The following is a 20258-nucleotide window of genomic DNA, read 5'->3' as shown; positions in this document are numbered from 1 at the left end:
CCCACTGCACTCAGAGACTTGGGCCTGTCCTGCATCAGTTTTCAGTCCCAGAGATAGCCAGGCGGGGAGCTTTTGAGCTGAGGATGGAGGAGGTAAGTCCCAGTTGCAGGAGAAGCAGGAAGAGTGGGAGTGGAAGTGGAAGCTTCAGAGTGGAAGCCCAGTTAGAGCATGCCCCTGACTCCCTCCTGAGCATCTTCCACCACACATTCCAAGATGTACTTGAGGCTTTCTGTGAAGAAATCCCTAGTTACTGCCCTCCAGCCTCATCTTAAAGCCTTCCTGCTGAACCTCAGTTTTTCCTTCAACTCTAAAAGTGGCATAGAAGAAGGGCTGGGGATCAAGAAACAGTGCAAGAGTCCCTTGCCTGTGATAACCAGTGAGATCAGGAAGCACTGGTCCATGGGCTATATGGAGAGGCAGAGGAAGAAGGACTAGAGTCTAATCTCCCCATTCTAGCCGGCTTCTCTCCCTGGGCCCAGGCCTCCACACACGAAGGTCCTCTGTGGAGAAATACTACTCCCCATATATTGAAGCTCGCTTAGGTCCTCATCAGTGATCAATGATGAGGTCCCTATGACTGTGTCCAGGGACCCCAAACTGCTTCTACATTTCTAGCACACAGCCAAAGGGGAGAAACCTGGTCACCCCTAGAAGGTTCCAGAGCTCCTTGCAGAAAAGTCAGATGGTCAGCTCTGTTCAGCAGCAGAGAGAGGGCAGGGGGACAAAAGACAGAGATCCAGAGAGAAAAACACAAAGTGGAAATGGTGAGAGAGACCTCAAGGCACAGTGATACAGGTTGAAACTTAGACAAAGAAACGGAAGGAGAAACTCACAAGTTATCGAAGAGGGGTAATTCAAAGAGACAACAAGCTGAGACAAAATCTGAAACAGACAGAAAGACCTAAAGAGACATTTCTGGATGCCTGCATGCCCACTGTTGGGATCACTCAGGTATTTCCCTCTTCCACCCTCAATTTCCACCACTCACTTGACCCATTGATACTTTGCTACTCAGTATCACCATGGCTCAGGTTCTTCCCCATCCTCATCCCACTGCTCCATCATTCTCTAACTCACCTGATGTTCACTCCCCTCCACCCCAAGTCTGCTTACAGTTCTGCTTTTCTCTCAAACTCCTTTCAACTCACGTCTCAATCACGACTCAAGATCTGGCCTCTTGAAGTCTCTGGTCCTGGTCATTCCTCTGGCCTTCCGTTTGCCCATGTCCTTATTCTGGCTGAGCTGAGCAAAGAGTCAGTGGGGCCAAGAAGGCATGGGGACAGGAAATCAACTAGCCAGAATGAGCTGTGGGAAAAATGTAGAAAGGTCAGAGGACAAAAAAGGAAGAGCCAGAGACACCGCCAGAAGGATAGGACAGCCTGGGAGATGTAGGTAGAGGAAATTGAGAGTCCTGACAGTGTGACTAAGACCCCTAGGGTCCAATTGTTGGCTTTCTGTGTGACTGGACAATGCTGAGAACCAGAGATGGTTCCAGGGGAAGAAGATGGGGTTATGGAAGGGTAAAGACAGACTAAGAGTTTTGTGAAGGTTTGAGACAAGCGGGTGTAGATTTAGGGCTGGGACAGATATGAGACTGAAAAGCTGAGCTGCAGGGATCCTTGCTTGCCAGAAATAGCCAACTGAGGAGACTGAAGTCATAGGGTCACATCAGGATTCTGAGACTTTCAGGATGATCAGCCCCTCCCCCTACTCCTGGACAGAGGTTGTCCCTGTATATTATTAGCAGGTGGAAAGCAGGTCCAGAGAAGGAGAAGCCCTGGTAGCCCTTCTCCCTATTTCTCACAATTCTCTCACAGGTGTGCCCTTCACTTTATCTTAATGCCCTTTCAGCTTTTTACCATTGATGGAGCCATTGCTGCTGCTGCTGCTGCTGCTAAGTCGCTTCAGTCGTGTCTGACTCTGTGCGACCCCATAGATGGCACCCCACCAGGCTCCCCCGTCCCTGGAATTCTCCAGGCAAGATCACTGGAGTGGGTTGCCATTTCCTTCTCCAATGCATGAAAGTGAAAAGTGAAAGTGAAGTCACTCAGTCGTGTCGGACTCTTAGCGACCCCATGAACTGCAGCCTGCCAGGCTCCTCCGTCCATGGGATTTTCCAGGCAAGACTACTGGAGTGGGGTGCCATTGCCTTCTCCAGATGGAGTCATTACACACCACTTAAGATGCTGTCCTGGAGTGTCAAGTGTGTGTCAGACAAGCACAAATTGGTTTATTTTCTTCCTCTCTTCTCTCCTTCTTCTTCCCCTCTTTTCCCCTCTCCAAGTTTTTTTTTTTTTTTTCTTCCTCCAAAATACGGGCTTGATTCAGGCTAACCAGGGGAGGAAGGAGTCCTCCCCCAGGTCTATGTTTGGGATGCCATTGGACATGTCAGACACCTCTGACTACTAGGTGGAACTGGAAGAGATACAGAAGTGGCAGGAACAGCTAAGGAGCACGTGAGGTTCAGGCTGCATGTTCAAGTGAGATGCGGACTGCTGAGGACCCAGAGTGGCAGCTGGGAGGAGAAGGAAAACAAAGCTGGGAGAGAGGAGCTGGAAAGGCCCCTGGGGTGGGGAGTTCCCTGTTGTGTCCAGGAGAAGCAGAAAATGAGTCTGGCGGAACCGCCAAAGACTTAAGCAAAAGCAAGAGCCTAAAATGGGCATATAGGGCAGGTCGGTTAAAGCAAAACGACACCACCCTCAAGGCAGCTCCTCATTGAAATCTTAGGAGTCCTCAGTGAAATCTTAGGACAGATTTGAATCCAGCATTTGGGAGATTAGCCAGTTAGAAGCCTTAGGGAAAGACTGACTTTCAGATTTCAGCCAAGGATGTTAGTAATGATTTTTTTTTTTAACCACGATCTGGAAAACTGAGGATCCCCTTTGCCAAAATCAGGGAAAGCTATAGTTGGGTGGGCAGGGACTTTCAAAGCTACTGCTGGGTCTCGGCTTAAAGGTATAGGTAAGGAATAGGTCCTCATACGTTCCTGCCCATACCCTCTTCATGCTATTTTTCTCTAAGGACCAAGAGTTAGGATCTGGAGTGGGAAAAGCCCTGCTGTGCTGTTCCTGAATGACACCTCCATCCCTACTGTAGCTCGAGTCACTCTCTAAGGCCTTGGTTTCTGGGACATGATGGGGACTAAGCTGATGCTATAGAAACCAAAGGCAAAAGTAAGCAGTCATCACTCCCATTTACAGCCCAGCCCCGACAGACACAAGGCCTGTTTCTGTCCCACCTCAGCAATGCTGGAAGTAGAAACCTGCCTGCATTCTCACCTGTAGCTAAATCTAGTCAGTGTGGGTCTGGGCCTCTTCATTCTTCCCTGGGTCTTGCAGGGATGAGTTAAGAAGCAGCTCAGGGACCTGGCTTGAATAAAAGGCTGATACCAGGGAGGGGCAGGAGTCTGTTCTTCTCACTCCTCCCCCCCTTCACCTCTATCCAGCTTCTAAGGCTGGGCAGCTTCTGCCCTGGATCTTATCAGGAGAAACTCCCTGCCCTTAATTCTGAGTTCCAGATGCCACAGTACCTGTTTCCTTGTGCTGTATGAGTTCATGAGACAAGATGAAATCAGGAATTACTCTTCCTAGGACTCAATAGTGAAAAGTTCTCCAAAGTTCCAGATCTCTTCCCTCACCCCAACCCAATCTCTCCTCTAGCCCTCGCCCTGGCCCCCTCCCCCCTGCACAGTACCCTGAGACTGGGCTCTACTACCCTCTAGTGGCCAGATAGGAAAGGGCTGTCCCACCCAGTCAAGACTTTCAAGCCTTTACCACAGATCTCTGGTTTGTAAAACAACTAAGAGATTAGCCTTTGCCCTGCTTTATTCCGTTTTCCAAGGCCAAATTTGCCTGTTACTCCAGGTGTTTCTTGACTTCCTACTTTTGCATTCCAGTCCCCTATAATGAAAAGGACATCTTTTTTTGGATAATCACGATGGTATGATCACTCACCTAGAGCCAGACAATCCTGGAATGTGAAGTCAAGTGGGCCTTAGAAAGCATCACTACGAGCAAAGCTAGTGGAGGTGATGGAATTCCAGTTGAGCTATTCCAAATCCTGAAAGATGATGCTGTGAAAGTGCTGCACTCAATATGCCAGCAAATTTGGAAAACTCAGCAGTGGCCACAGGGCTGGAAAAAGTCAGTTTTCATTCCAATCCCAAAGAAAGGCAATGCCAAAGAATGCTCAAACTACCGCACAATTGCACTCATCTCACACGCTAGTAAAGTAATGCTCAAAATTCTCCAAGCCAGGCTTCAGCAATAGGTGAACCGTGAACTTCCTGATGTTCAAGCTGGTTTTAGAAAAGGCAGAGGAACCAGAGATCAAATTGCCAACATCCACTGGATCATCAAAAAAGCAAGAGAGTTCTAGAAAAACATCTATTTCTGCTTTATTGACTATGCCAAAGACTTTGACTGTGTGGATCACAATAAACTGTGGAAAATCCTGAAAGAGATGGGAATACCCAACCACCTGACCTGCTTCTTGAGAAACCTATATGCAGGTCAGGAAGCAATAGTTAGAACTGGACATGGAACAACAGACTGGTTCCAATTAGGAAAAGGAGTATGTCAAGGCTGTATATTGTCACCCTGCTTATTTAACTTATTTGCAGAGTACATCATGAGAAACGCTGGGCTGGAAGAAGCACAAGCTGGAATTAAGATTGCCGGGAGAAATATCAATAACCTCAGATATGCAGATGACACCACCCTTATGGCAGAAAGTGAAAAGGAACTAAAGAGCCTCTTGATGAAAGTGAAAGTGGAGAGTGAAAAAGTTGGCTTAAAGCTCAACATTCAGAAAATGAAGATCATGGCATCTGGTCCCATCACTTCATGGGAAATAGATGGAGAAACAGTGGAAACAGTGTCAGACTTTATTTTTCTGGGCTCCAAAATCACTGCAGATGGTGACTGCAGCCATGAAATTAAGAGACACTTACTCCTTGGAAGAAAAGTTATGACCAACCTAGATAGCATATTCAAAAGCAGAGACATTACTTTGCCAACTAAAGTCCGTCTAGTCAAGGATATGGTTTTTCCAGTGGTCATGTATGGATGTGAGAGTTGGACTATGAAGAAAGCTGAGCGCCGAAGAATTGATGCTTTTGAACTGTGGTGTTAGAGAAGACTCTTGAGAGTCCCTTGGACTGCAAGGAGATCCAACCAGTCCATTCTAAAGGAGATCAGCCCTGGGTGTTCTTTGGAAAGAATGATGCTAAAACTGAAACTCCAGTACTTTGGCCACCTCATGTGAAGAGTTGACTCATTGGTAAAGACTCTGATGCTGGGAGGGATTGGGGGCAGGAGGAGAAGGGGATGACAGAGGATGAGATGGCTGGATGGCATCACCGATTCGATGGACATGAGTTTGGGTGAACTCCGGGAGATGGTGATGGACAGGGAAGTCTGGCGTGCGGCAATTCATGGGGTTGCAAAGAGTCGGACACAACTGAGCGGCTGAACTGAACTGAACTGAAGAGATTAACCAGCAACGTTTTATAAATGAGAAAGAAAAGGCCTAGAGAAAAATAATCACTTTGAGAGTCAGGATATAGCTGGAACCAGAACCCAGGTCTCCTGACTCCCAGGTGAGTACAGTTTACGTTCACTGTCTCCACTCTGAGTTTTGTCTCCGCTTCCTCACTCATCCCTGGGGAAATCAGAACCAAACAGAAAAGTGCCAGAGCGAACTTGCCTGGCTGCCCAGTGGTGAAGACGCCGGGCTTCCACTGCCTGGGGCGAACGTTGCATCCTTGTTGGGAAACTAAGATCCCACATGCCAAGTGGCAGGCCTCTTCCCCCTCCCCGCCCGACCCCCAAAATATGCTAAAGTCAAAAGCACATGGTTCCTCCTCAATATTTGCTGAGCAACGCCGGCACCTGAAACGTCGTAGTCCCAAGTGAATTCGCAGCTTAAACAACAGGGGTCTTTCTGAAGAACTGGCTCTCCTCGGTCTGAGTTCAACACTCATCATTTTTATTGACCTAGCACAGCTCCTGTTGCCATGGTGACAACACTGCTTCCCGGTAGCTCCCCAGGTCTCCTGTCTCCACGGTTACCAGTGCTTTGCGACCTTCAATTTGCAGCGTCGTGCTGCAGCCGCGGCAGTGGTTGCTGGGTGACGGCGGCGAGAGCCGGTGCCTTGAGGTGGGGACCTGGAGGGGCTTCCGGTAGGGGCGGTTCCAGAGAAGCTTGAGCCCCCATATAGCTGGGCTCCGGGCCGCCGGCTCCGCAGCTCGCCTCTACCGGGTCCCATGGCTGGGGCTGTGGGCGAGGCGCGGGGCTCGGGCTGGACTTGGCGGCCGGTGGCGCAGGACCCGCTGCTGGCGCGGGCCTTCCATTCATGCACTGAACTGCGGGGACGGTTCTATCTGGTCGGGGGGCTCCTAGCTGGAGGAGCGAGAGAGCCGAGCAGTGAAACAGTGGTCTTCGATCCGGCTGGGGGCCAGGCCGTGCGTGTGGCAGCACGGGGCGGCCCGAGGCGCAGCCACCACGACGCGGCGCCGGTGGGCGGTCGCTGGCTCTGCGTGGTGGGCGGCTGGGACGGGTCGCACCGCTCGGCCACTGTGACCGCTTTGGACACGGACCGCGGTGTGTGGGAGGCGTGGACCGCCGGCTCCGGCAGCTGCCCCCCCGCCGGCCTCAGTAGTCACACCTGTACCCGAATCTCCGACCGAGAGCTGCGGGTAGCAGGCCGGGAGGGCGGGACCCGCACTCAGCGTCGTTACGGAAGCATCTACACGTTAAGGCTGGACCCTGGCGCCCGCACCTATTGGTATGACCTCCCCTGCCCTAAAATTTTCACCCTTCCTTCACCTGCACCCTGGAAAAACAGATTCGCAGGCAGTTTATCTAACATCCTCACCCTAGCACCATTCTTCCCTGGGAACCTTCCATGTCTAAGAGTTTAACTCCCTTTCAATATTACCCTTCATCTCAACTGAACTACATGTGGCCCTTTCCATGTCTCCCTTCTATCGCTGGCGAGGGGAGTGGGGAAAAGGCAGTATACAGCAGTTACATTTTCTAGAAAACCCAACTCAGGCCTGAATTTCACAGCTTTAAGGAAGAAGGCTGCCACACTGCTTCACGCTCGGGTCACTGTGCTGCTTTGCTCCAAAGTCCTGGGCCCCACCCAGGTCACCAGCTATTACTCTTTGGGGGCTGCAACTCAGCTGAACCAGAAGTAGCTGGGCATTGGAGTCATGGGAAGATTAAGGTATTGTCTACTCACATCTCGCTAAGGGTGGAACGCGACTAAACTTTGGATGCCCAAATCCCTCCAGACAGTCCCTTCTTTCTCCCTCAAGGAGGAACCGCCTGTTGCCCCCCATTTGATGGAAAAGCTTTCAAGGCTCGTGAGCAGCGGGCAGGGGTCCCGGCAGGGGCCTCGAGGACTGCGCCATCACTCATGTTCTGTGGTTGGGCCCTTTGCTGTCCTGTTCGGTGGAGAAACTTTGACCAGAGCCAGAGACACCATCTGCAATGACCTCTACATCTATGATACCCGTAAGAGCCAGCTTAAAGGTTGAGAAGGGGGAAAGGTGGGAAGACAGGAGAACCTGAAGACTACAGAGAGATAAAGGATGGAGTAAAGGGGTAGGGGGGAGGAAGAATTAGTCGACAACTTAAAGGAATACACAGAATATTAAACTTTTGAGAGGCCTGCAAATCATGGGAGGAGAAAAACAATGAGCAAGCCTTTGTCTTCTTGAGAGCCCCATGGGAGCCAAAGTGCTACGGCCTCAATAACCACCCTCTGCCCTTACCCAACAGGGAAGTCTCCTGCTCTGTGGTTCCACTTCCCCTGTGCCGACCATCGACTAAAACGCGTGGGCCACCGCACCTGCCTTTGGAATGATCAGCTCTACCTGGTCGGGGGTTTTGGTGAGGATGGCAGGACAGCTAGTCCACAGGTTTGCATTCTAGACCTCTTTATCTAAAGAGTAGTGCCAAGATACACTGCCAAGCCTCTGTTTTGTCGCAAACTCAAAGCATTATCACAGAGCTATCTTCCTCTTTTCAAATGCTGATTAAATTGCAACCTGCGAGTCAACACTGTCTCTGAATCTTTTGGTGGGGAGGGAAGTAAATAAGGAGATGCATCTTTATTTGCAAAGGAAAGGATAAAATATAAGACCTAGTCTGATACTGTGAGCCATTAACCTGACACAACCAAAACCACAAATCATATGCTTATCCATGCCCCATGCAAATTCTACCCCTCATATTGGGTGAAAGGTTCAGGCTAGAGCTAAGCATTCTGACCAAAACATTTAATTAACAAAAAAATATTACAATAGCAGAGAAAATAATAATAACAATAAAGAGAAATTAGAAGTGGGAATCAGGGTAGAAAACAACGCAAAGGCTTTGGTTTCTAGGAGACCAACACGCCAGCTGAGCTGGCCTTAGCCCCAGCGCCTTCTGAGTTTTCCTTGGCTGCTGGCTTCTCGTCTTCCCCCATGAGACGAATGTTGTGCTTTTCCCGGAATTCATTTAGTTCTTTTCCCTTTGCCTGAAGCTGTTGTGTCAGTGTCTCAATGATCTTCTGTATCTAGAGGGCAAGCGACAGGGGTTATGTAAGGATTTCAGGACTCCCTTCCCCCACCTGTTACAGACAATGGTTGGGGGAAGTGAAGGACAGATGATACCTCTAACCTCATCTTTAACCAAATATTAATAGTAGAGCCCAGACACTAAAAGTATTCCTTTCTTTAAAACAATGGCTTAAAACTTTAGTATACATAAGAATCACCTTGGCTGATTATTTTAAAAATGCTCTTCATGGCTCCCATCCCCAGCAGTTTTGAATCAGTGGGTACAGGAGAGGGTTTGGGAAGCTGCATTTTAAATTAGTCCTCCAGGTGATCTGGATGCAGGTACCCATGGACTACACTGTGAAAAACACACTCTAACCACCTTGCTTCTCCCAACTCAGCCAGGTCACAGAACCCATGGTGAGAGGCACAGTCAGCAACTCCTTTGTCTAAGGAGTTAGACTGAGCATAACATAAAGAGCATAGGCCAATAGGCTATTTATGCTGTCTTCAATGAGAGTCCCTACCCAAGCCCTCCTCCCCACATTCCCTAAAGCCCAAGCCTCCCCTTCCTTACTGTTGCTCAGAGCATCTATACGGGGATCTTGCTCACCTGCTCCTTGTTGTTCTCCAGGGCAGGCAGCACCTCTTTGACGGTCCGCTCCACCAGCACCCCTCCAACCATGCGGTAGCACTTGCGGGTTTCATCGACCTCCTTCAGAGTATCAATCACTAGGCTAAGGTAGGAGGACAAAGCAGAGCCTGAGAATTCAGTCCCACTCTGCTGCAACCCTCGTACAAAGTGGCCCATCCAACTCTCCTACTCTTTGCTCCTCACCTATGCTCATTCAACTCCATCTCCAGCTCAGCTGCTTTGGATGCCAGGCCCCGCTGTTCCTGCCTAAGACGGTTGAAGCCAGCAATTACCTAAGATGAGAAAGAGATAAGGTGAGAGAGGGGACAGTGGAAATGGCGGAGGGTCAACATACAACCGACTCACTGGAAAAGACCCTGACACTAGGAAAGATTGAAGGCAAAAGGAGAAGAGGACGGCAGCGGATGAGATGGTCAGACAGCATCACCAACTCAATGAAAATTAATCTGAGCAAACTCCAGGAGACAGAGAAAGAGGACAGAGAAGCCTGGCACTCTGGAGTCCATGGTGTCGCAAAGAGTTGGACATGACTTAGCCACTGAACAACAACATACAACACAGCATGGCAGGCTTTACAAAGACGCAGTAGTCGGCACCTACCTGGCAAAAGGAGAACACGGTCTGCAATTTGTAACTTATGTCTGTCTGGAACTCCATTCAACCAACACTGAGTGCCAGCTAGGTGGCTAGGCCACCTTACAACTTAGTCTGGTGAGGACTAGGCATTTGTTAGCCTCTTGATGAAAGTGAAAGAGGAGAGTGAAAAAGTTGGCTTAAAGCTCAACCTTCAGAAAACAAAGATCATGGCATCTGGTCCCATCACTTCATGGGAAATAGATGGGGAAACAGTGTCAGAGTTTAATTTTTGGGGGCTCCAAAATCACTGCAGATGGTGACTGCAGCCGTGAAATTAAAAGATGCTTACTCCTTGGAAGGAAAGTTATGACCAACCTAGATGGCATATTCAAAAGCAGAGACATTACTTTGCCAACAAAGGTCCGTCTAGTCAAGGATATGGTTTTTCCAGTGGTCATGTATGGATGTGAGAGTTGGACTGTGAAGAAAGCTGAGTGCCGAAGAATTGATGCTTTTGACCTGTGGTGTTGGAGAAGACTCTTGAGAGTCCCTTGGATTGCAAGGAGATCCAACCAGTCCATCCTAAAGGAGACCAGTCCTGGGTGTTCATTGGAAGGACTGATGCTGAGGCTGAAACTCCAATACTTTGGCCACCTCACGCGAAGAGCTGACTCATTGGAAAAGACCCTGATGCTGGGGGGGATTGGGGGCAGGAGGAGAAGGGGAGGACAGAGGATAAGATGGCTGGATGGCATCACCGACTCAATGCACATGAGTTTGGGTGAACTCCGGGAGTTGATGATGGACAAGGAGGCCTGGCATGGTGCAATTCATGGGGTCAAAAAGAGTCGGACACGACTGAGCAACTGAACTGAACTGAACTGAGGCATTTGTTATAAGAATGGGAAGTGGAGAGCTACTGGAACACCTACAGGGTAGCTTAAACTTGCAGGTAAAGGAAAAGCTTTGTAGTGAGTAATTCTTGTTTGGGTCTGCCCAGCATCCCTCTCATTAGGGAACCGCCCCTTCTAATTCACTGGGGTTCTTGTGGGGCTACTAATTACAGGACCCTTGCCCCTTGACCACAGGGACAGTAACCTATTCTATACTACAGTCTCTCTACAGGAGAGACAAACAGGTACAAAATGCAGCTGGAGCTCAGACACCTATGTGAGTATTCGGTCATCTCTGACATTTTGCAACCTTATGGACTGTAGCCCACCAGGCTCTTCTGTCTATGAGATTTTCCAGGCAAGAATACTGGAGTGGGTTGCCATTTCCTCCTCCAGGGAATCTTCCCGACCCAGGTATCGAACCACCATTTCCTGTGCCACCAGGGAAGCCCCAACACCGACAGTTGTCCTGTAAAGATTATCCTCCATTCCTTTCCTGAAACCCCTGAAGCTGCCCTAGTTCTTGAACTCTGTGTGGCCTAGATGATTAATGTGTCTTTTCACTGTGTTCAGTTCTACCACCAGCCTTCTAAAACAGTCCTTTAAAAAAAAACAAATGGCCCAAAGCCCATATCTGCAGCCTGTAAATCCTAACTGATAAGAGGTTTCCTGAGAGAGAATGCCTTAACTGAAGCCCAAAGGATGAGAAATCGGGGGTGAGGGTGGGGTGGGCAGTGGTGCAAAAGAAGCATAATAACATACTTAAAGGCCCAGAGAAGTGATTATGACCAGCTGCTTCTTCCCCAGAAACTGAGCAGAGAATTAAAACAGACTGAAAGTCAGCTGGATACTAATGCCACCACCAGCAACACATCTAGTATAGTGCTCTGATGACTGTATTTGGAAAGAAATATCAGATGAAAGGCAGAAGACTAGGTTTCAAGTTTTGTCTCTCACATATTGGTTCTATGACAAGACTTTTAACCCTATTCATTTAACCCTGGCTACAAGTGAGGATCAGGGGATCCGTTTTAAAGCATGAATAGTGGAACCTCAGAGCAGCTACCCAATCACTGGGAGTGAGGCTCTGGGCCTCAGTATTTCAGAGAAGATCTCCCATGAAATTCTGAGGTGCAGCCAGAACTGAAAACCACTGGGTTAATCTCTCTGAGCCTTAGTTTTCTTACCTGTGATATGCAGGTGATACCTACTTCACAGCGCTGTTGTATCACATGAATGAATGAATGTGGACAGTTTTGTAAGCAGTGAAGTACATTAATTACCATCATGACCTCTCTCCAAATGGAGTGTCCCTTGGACCCTCATGGTCCGCTGAGAGCAACAGGCCCACTCATTCAAACCATTACCAAATCTCTCACGGTCACTTCCATCATCTCCATTCTCACTGCATCGATGACTAAGCACCTCATCTTTACTAGGATCCCTTATTTCTAGCTCTCTCTCTGCAAGATGCATATACAGCTAATATGCTGTCCTGTACCACCTCTGCATCCCTTCTAAGGCCCAATAAATGAAGGAATAAATTTGACGAGGAACTTGTCATTCCAGCAGCTTGTTTCCCTCTCCCAACCATCCTTTCATCTCAATCTGCTTCATCCATTCATTTCAGCAGATGCGTTGGAAATCTCACTCATCTACAAGCTGTTTTTCCTTCATTTTCATTACCTATAATCGAAACTATTCCATTTATAATTAGCATTTTCTCCACTGTCAACGTAACCTCAAAATACTTTCATCTAAGAAAATTTCACAACTAAGCTAGATTCCAGATGCCCTCCTAGAATCTGAATGACATCCATTCTTCTGGATATATGTTGTATTTAACACACATTAATGAAATCAGCTTAAATGTCTAAAATTTCTGAGACCTGAAATTATTTTTTTTAGTATAATAATTAGTAGGAATCTACTTTTCAACCACCAGTTTAACACCACTAAAGGCAAAGAAATTTTTTAAAATTCCAACTTTTCTTCAAACATTCTTGCTGATTAACAATGCTATATTTCAACCCTACACTTAACAACCCTGTAATAAGCAGAGATGGCCAGGCCACTGTTGACTCCCTCAGCCCTATTAAATCATCTCACACATAAACACTCCTCCTGAAAAAGAATCCAATTAAAATACCAACTCTTTTTCCTTTTTTTGGCCGTGAGGTGTAGCAGGATCTTAGTTTCCTGATCAGGAATTGAACCCCCAACCCCTGTAATGCAAAGGCAGAGTGCAAACCACTGGATCACCAGGAAGTCCCTACTGTTCCTATTCTAAAGTAACTTCAAGCCTGACAGCTATACAGTAGAGCACTCACATTCTCATAACTGGCATGTAGAAGTAATTTTACAGAGGACATGATCATCTTTTTTTGTTTGTTAGTTCCTAGTTTTCTTCAGATATAATTGATAGGGGACTTCCCTGGCAAACCAGGGGTTAGGACCCAGCTTCCACTGCAGGAGTCCTGGGTTCGATCCCTGTTTGGGGAACTAAGCTCCCACAAGACACACAATGCTCCCCTCCCCAAAACAAAGATAACTGACACAGAGCATTGTGTAAGTTTAAGGTATATAACATTATGATTTTATATATATATTTGAAAACGTTAGCACAATAATATTAGTTAATATATCCATCACCTCACAGTTACTTCTGTGATGGGAACTTTTAAGATTTCTGCTCATAGCAACTTTCAAGTATACAACACAGTATTGTTAACCACAGTTGTCATGGTATACATTAGATCCCCAGAACTAATTCATGTTATAACTCCAATTTTGTTACCTTTTGTACCCCCCCTTCACTCATTCCCTCTCTTCCGGCTCCAAAGCACCAATCTACTCTGTTTCTATGAGTTCAATTTTTTTTTATTCCACATATAAACGAGATCATTAAGTACTTGTCTTTCTTTGACTTATTTTCACTGGACATAATACCTTCAGGGTTCACTCATTTTGTCACAAATAGCAGAATTTCCTTCTTTTTTTTTACAGGTGAATAATATTCTTCTGTGTGTGTGTATGTGTGTGTGTGTGACATTTTATGTATTCGTCTATAGGACATGGTATTCTAATTTTTAAGGGCTATATAGCACTTAAACTTTATCGATACTTTCTTTTAATACATAAACCATCTAACCATTCTTCTCTTGTTGGGACATTTAGGTTATTTCCAATTTTCCTGTAATAAATAGCACTGATTTTACATATCTGGACAAACAGTACAAAAACTTTACAGTCATTTCTCTTGAATCATACTCTCCTAAGACTGAGTCAAAAGGGTATTAACATTATTATAGTTTCTTTTTTTTTTTAAACTTTACAGAATTGTATTAGTTTTGCCAAATATCAAAATGAATCCACCACAGGTATACATGTGTTCCCCATCCTGAACCCTCCTCCCTCCTCCCTCCCCATACCATCCCTCTGGGTCGTCCCAGTGCACTAGCCCCAAGCATCCAGTATCGTGCATCGAACCTGGACTGGCATCTCGTTTCATACATGATATTTTACATGTTTCAATGCCATTCTCCCAAATCTTCCCACCCTCTCCCTCTCCCACAGAGTCCAAAAGGCTGTTCTATACATCAGTGTCTCTTTTGCTGTCTCGTACACAGGGTTATTGTTACCCTCTTTCTAAATTCCATATATATGCGTTAGTATACTGTATTGGTGTTTTTCCTTCTGGCTTACTTCACTCTGTATAATAGGCTCCAGTTTCATCCACCTCATTAGAACTGATTCAAATGTATTCTTTTTAATGGCTGAGTAATACTCCATTGTGTATATGTACCATAGCTTTCTTATCCATTCATCTGCTGATGGACATCTAGGTTGCTTCCATGTCCTGGCTATTATAAACAGTGCTGCAATGAACATTGGGGTACACGTGTCTCTTTCCCTTCTGGTTTCCTCAGTGTGAATGCCCAGCAGTGGGATTGCTGGATCATAAGGCAGTAAAAATATGGAACACTTCACGAATTTGCGTGTCATCCTTGTGCAGGGGCCATGCTAATCTTCTCTGTATCGTTCCAATTTTAGTATATGTGCTGCCGAAGCGAGCACATTTATTATAGTTTCTACTGTATGTTGCTATAAACTCCCCCAAGATGACCAGAAGACTTTACAGTGCTACCAGCAATATCATGACTGTGCCTGACAGTAGCTCATATTACCTATGTTAATTTAGTAATTTTTAGAGCAGGAAGAGATCTTAATTCCAGAAGCCTTGGAATCATCCTCAATTCACTATCCACCCTCAATTAACTTCTAAATCATATCTATCTACTGAATACCTCAAATCCATCCACTATCATCTCTCACCTGTACTATGGAGCCTCCTAGGTGAGTTCCACACTTGACTCCTTCAATCCATTCCCCACACTTCAGCACAAGTAACCTTAAATTTAAATCTAACCATCCTATGCCTAAACCTTCCATTATTCCCACTGCTCATGGGATAAAACCCAAACCCCTGAAGACAGCAAAAAAAAAAGTCCTTCAGATCTGGTCCTTGCTGCCTCTTGCAGGCAGTCCTCCTCTCACCGCTCACACTCAGCACTATCAGGTCTCCCGCACTGCAGGCAGATTCCCTGCTGTCTGAGCCACCGGTGAAGCCCATGGCCCAGCAGAACCACTTGCAATTCCCCTATCATTTACCTTCAGGTATTTGCAGAAAATCCACACCCTACCTGGTACACTTACCCAAACCTTTCTTGTCGCATTTTTCTCTGCCTAACTCTAATTCGTTCTTCATGTTTCAACATAGATTCTTCTAGGAAGCAGTTCTTGCCATCCCCTAGCCCCATATTAACTCCTTGTATGTACTCACATATAGTGTGACTGAAGTCACTCAGTGGTGTCTGACTCTTTGTGACCCCATGGACTGTAGCCCACGAGGCTCCTCCATCCATGGAATTTTCTAGGCAAGAGTGCTGGAGTGGGTTGCCATTTCCTTCCCCAGGGGATCTTCCCGACCCAGGGATCGAACCCGGGTCTCCTGCATTGTGGGCAGACGCTTTACCATCTGAGCCACCAGGGAAGCCCACTCACATATAAGCATCTATCAATTTCTTACACTTTTTGATAGAAAACTTTTTCTATTTTCACATACTATGTTCTTTATTTTCCATTATACCGCCTACCTCTAAACTTTATTATCTTCTTTGAAAATTTAAAAATATGTAACTGTACCTTCTTTTAAAACACCTGTATCTTTTACGGTCCTACACTAACCTGCCTGCCTTCCACCACAGTCTGCACAGTAAGGGGGCACTACTATGTGCCAGGTACTCTGCTGGACTCTTTATTTCATTTTATTCTAAAACAAACAACAAAAGCAACAAAACACATTATAAGACATGTACCTTCATTATAAGACATTTTACCTTCTGTGAATACAGATCATGAAACCAAGGCTGGTGGAACGTGGGGGTGGATAAAATAACACAGTGGACAGCAGGACTGCTACTTTCACCATGGTCTAACTCTAAGAATTCATTTTCTATTAATGTATTATCCCTGGCTTGTAACGTAATAATCTCTTAATGAGTCAAACTATTTCCATTTGATTTATTTTTGTTTTCTTTCTTTTTTGTTTGATACCATATAGTTTTGATAAGTACGGGGAAAATCTATAATCATATTTATCACCCAAAGGTCTTATCTACATGATATTTACTCTTCCTGGGTTTAATGGAAGAATAAAAGAGGTAGAGAATTATGACTGGATGCATCTGGAAGAGCATTTTCTGGGCTGTCACTGCACTTAGTATCTTCTTTTTAGTTCAGTGCCCCCTGTTCTGACTAACATGTGCTGTGTGCTTAGTTGCACAGTCACATCTGACTCTGTGATTCCCTGGAATATATATAGCCTGCCAGGTGCCTCTGTCCATGGGGATTCTCCAGGCAAACATATTCAACTCTAAAAACTTTTCTGAGCTTATCAAATGATGATTCTCATCCTTTCTCTTCATCAAAGTTTTTAGGACGAGTCTATACTCACTGCCTCCACCTCCTCACCTCCCAATTCACTTTATTTATTTAAATGTTTAACCATGCCATGAGGCTTGTGGAATCTTAGTTCCCTGACCAGGGATCGAACCTGGGCCACAGCAGGAAAAGCACCAAGTCCTAACCACTGAACCATCAGAGAATTCCCAAGTTATGTCTTTTTGAATCTAAGTTTTTTCACCAAAAAATTGGAGGTGTCTATCTCGTACAATGTTGTGAGGATTCATTAATTACATCAAGGACTCAGGACATTATCCAACATACAACAGATTGTCAATAAGCAGTACCTGCTATTATTATAACACAGCTCCACCTAAGTGTCCTACAGATACCTTAAACTCAGGTCATTCAAAGCTCAACTTTCTTTTACTCCTTTTTTTTCCCCCCATTTTGGCAACTCAAACAGCATGTAGGATCCTAGTTCCCTGACTATGGTTCAAACCCGCACGCCCTGAATTGGAAGCTCAGAGTCTTAACCACTGGACCACCAGGGAAGTCCTTTTACTCCATTTTAAACTGCTCCTCTTCTTGTCTCCCCTCTTTCTGCTAATGACACAACTCTAGCCTGTTAGGAAACCCTGGTTTCATCTTTGAACACACCCTTACCCCATCAACTGCCAAATTTCTTACCTCTACCTCAGCAATTTTTCTTAGGCTTACTGACATTGATCGTGCCAACTGAAGGCCTCATTACCTCTTGTCTGAGGTACTGCAACAGTCTTTTAGATTATCTCCCCATTTTTGGACTCTCCAAATCCATCCTATACATTGTTGCTAATTTAATTCTTCTAGCACTTGGATGACACAGAAAAATATTCATGATATAGTATTAAGCTTAAAAGCAGATTATGAAATAGCAAATAACTGTATTTAGAATACTACATAAAATTAAAGATGTAAATGTGTAAAACACACATGTACAAAAACATAAAAGAAGGGGAAAAAACTCTCAAATGATACATTTCAAAATGGTAAGAACAGTTATCTCTGGATAGTAGGGCCATGGGTAATTTATTTATCTTGTACTTTTTCTTGTGTTTTCTACAATGAATATATATTTTATGTAATAATAAAAAAATAAATGATATAACATATATCCTTCTGTGAGTCCCTCACTGCTTACATAAAAAATTCCTGAATTCTTTGCCATGCAAAGACTCAGTATACTTTAAGGACTATACCTCTCTAACTTATAACTCATAATTTAGCTAAACAAAGTAGTCACTGCACTTCATGTCAATCTATGCTTTCTCTAGATCTCCTCTTACCCTATTCTCTATATTCTGTTTCTACTGCCATCTGTTCAAATTTATCCAATCCTTCAGGTTCAGCTCAAATATCTCTAGTAGGATCATGGTATAAGCAGGAAAAAATAGGTCTGTCTGATTCTCAAGTCCCTCAATTAAAAACTCTCCCAGTCTGAGTAAGTTAAAGCCTTTGAAACTCAAACATTCTGAGGACAACACTGCTACTTCAAATGGCAGTAATTAAGTAACAGAAGATAAAACAAGTCAAGTGCCCAGCACAACATGCCACTTGCCTCCATCCTGTCTATATGGCTCAGATTTGAAGCAGTGATACAGATTTTTTACCCAGTGTTCTCTCTGGAACACAAAGGTCAGAGAATGTTAAGCAAGGAACAGCCTCAGAACTCAATTACCACAATTCTTCAGTCTGTTCTGACAGCCTCTTTTTCTCTATCGTCCCTTAAATCTGGTTTCACTCTGTTCTACTTCTTCACTTTCTGTACAAACCTTAGGTGATTTCACCCACAACCATGGCTTTATCTACCATTCATAAACGTATAAATTCTCTGTATCTCCAATTCAGATTTCTTTCTGTAACCTGACATTATGAATCAAACTATCTACTAAATGTCTCTACCTGTATGTCCCACAAGAAACTCAAACTTATTTTCTCCCCAAACCTGTTCATCTTCCTACATTCCCTAAAGGCACCATCCAAGGCAGAAACCTGAAGGACATCCAAGATTCCCCTTTTGTCCCCTTTTCTCCACTTTCAAGTCTTGCAGTAATCCATTCCAAACTTTAAGTCCATCTGCATCCCAAACATATCAGGAAGTTTACTGCCACAGTGTTTTTAAACACATTATTCCCTCTACCCAGAAAATCCTCCAGTTCTTTCTTTGCTTGACTAACTTCTCTCATCCTTTAGAACTGAGCTGAAAGATTATCTTTTTTACAAAACAAAATAATTAACATTTATTATGCACATCAGGTACTTTGGCCACCTGATGCGAAGAGCTGACTCATTTGAAAAGACCCTGATGCTGGGAAAGATGAAGGCAGGAGGAGAAGGGCATGACAGAGGATGAGATGGCTGGATGGCATCACCGACTCAATGGACAGGAGTCTGAGTAAACTCCGGGAGTTGGTAATGGACAGGGAGGCCTGGCGTGCTGCAGTCCATGAGGTCGCAAAGAGTCACACGACTGAGCGACTGAACTGAACTGAACACACAGTAGTATATTTTGTTTTATATCACTGTGCAAAATACTTTGTATACGTTGTCTAAAAACTCTTCTTCCCTCCCCCAAAATTCCATAACACTTCATATCTCTCATACATACACTTCTGCCTCACACTGGCATTTTGTGTATATCTTATTTTTCTCACCAGACTAAAAGCTCTTTGATTGCCGGAGTCAGTTTTAAAAATCTTTATGCAGAATATCTCTGCCTATAGTAACTGTTCAACAAATAACTGATAGACAAACCTATAATTAAAAGAGCTATTGTTTTAATTACGTTTTCCTATTTACACGGATTTCTTCCCACCCGTAACAAACACTAGCCCCACTATCAGCAAACCACGGTTCCCAGGCCACAAACGGCCTTCTGATTAACTTATCAAACGTTCTCCCGGTGCTAGGCACTGGGAGAAATGCATGCTCGAATTTTTAGTAAAGGATTTCTGGTGTCTAAATTCAATCTAGTAATGACTCTCAAAACAGTATCAAACACTAGACTGTTCGAGTATGTGAGTCACGTGGCTCTGCAGTGACGACGATTTTCAGCGTGGCTTCAGAGTCAAGTAACAGACTACACTAGCCGTTCGTCGACTAATCCCCTAGGACTCGCCATGACCTGCCTCACCTAGCCATATCCTGTTCGAAGGTGCGGAGGAAAAGGGGGAAAGTGGCCACCCATTTTTCCTCAGACCTGGGCATCCTCCCAGCCCCTGCTTCCCCCTCGCCTAGGCTCACCCAACCCTCCGAGGGGGCGTGGCTCTCACCTACCAATCCGCCTACTCTCTCCCCGGGGGCTCGGCTAGCTTCTCCAAGGACCCTCCCCTCTCTGGACGGCCACGCAAATGCGGGACTGGAGTAAAGGTCTGCACAGCCACAGGCTAACCCCCCTCCTCTCACGACGACTCTGGACCCAGCCAGCTTGCCCTACTGCACATTCCCTGGTCCTCACCTGCTCTGCGGACACCGCCCCCTTCCCCGTGCCGCTCCCGCTGCTCTTGCCGGCGCGACCGCCGTTCTCCGCCATCTTCACCGCCTGCTAGGCTTCCGGCCTTCGCGGCTCAGCCCCCT

General features: G+C 45.7%; 2 protein-coding genes and 1 non-coding gene across 3 annotated transcripts; 1 reads left to right on the top strand and 2 right to left on the bottom strand.

Moving 5' to 3' along the window:
- The first annotated feature begins 5843 nt into the window (after positions 1-5843).
- On the top strand, positions 5844-8068 carry KLHDC9 (kelch domain containing 9). The gene is made up of 4 exons (XM_027528003.1): positions 5844-6787; positions 7072-7231; positions 7323-7521; positions 7789-8068. Exons 1-4 carry the CDS (start codon positions 6267-6269, stop codon positions 7953-7955), a joined length of 1047 nt encoding a protein of 348 aa, XP_027383804.1. The 5' UTR covers positions 5844-6266; the 3' UTR covers positions 7956-8068.
- A 199-nt stretch (positions 8069-8267) lies between these two features.
- On the bottom strand, positions 8268-20258 carry PFDN2 (prefoldin subunit 2). Its single transcript, XM_027528161.1, has 4 exons — positions 20140-20258; positions 9391-9479; positions 9166-9289; positions 8268-8569 (listed from the first exon to the last, which is right to left on the bottom strand). Exons 1-4 carry the CDS (start codon positions 20212-20214, stop codon positions 8393-8395), a joined length of 465 nt encoding a protein of 154 aa, XP_027383962.1. The 5' UTR covers positions 20215-20258; the 3' UTR covers positions 8268-8392.
- On the bottom strand, positions 14647-14753 carry LOC113890661. The gene has a single exon (XR_003510607.1). It is a non-coding gene; the product is annotated as a U6 spliceosomal RNA (small nuclear RNA).

Source organism: Bos indicus x Bos taurus, chromosome 3 (assembly GCF_003369695.1).
Source record: "Bos indicus x Bos taurus breed Angus x Brahman F1 hybrid chromosome 3, Bos_hybrid_MaternalHap_v2.0, whole genome shotgun sequence".
Taxonomy (NCBI): domain Eukaryota; kingdom Metazoa; phylum Chordata; class Mammalia; order Artiodactyla; family Bovidae; genus Bos; species Bos indicus x Bos taurus.
This window is presented reverse-complemented; position numbering and strand designations above follow the sequence as displayed.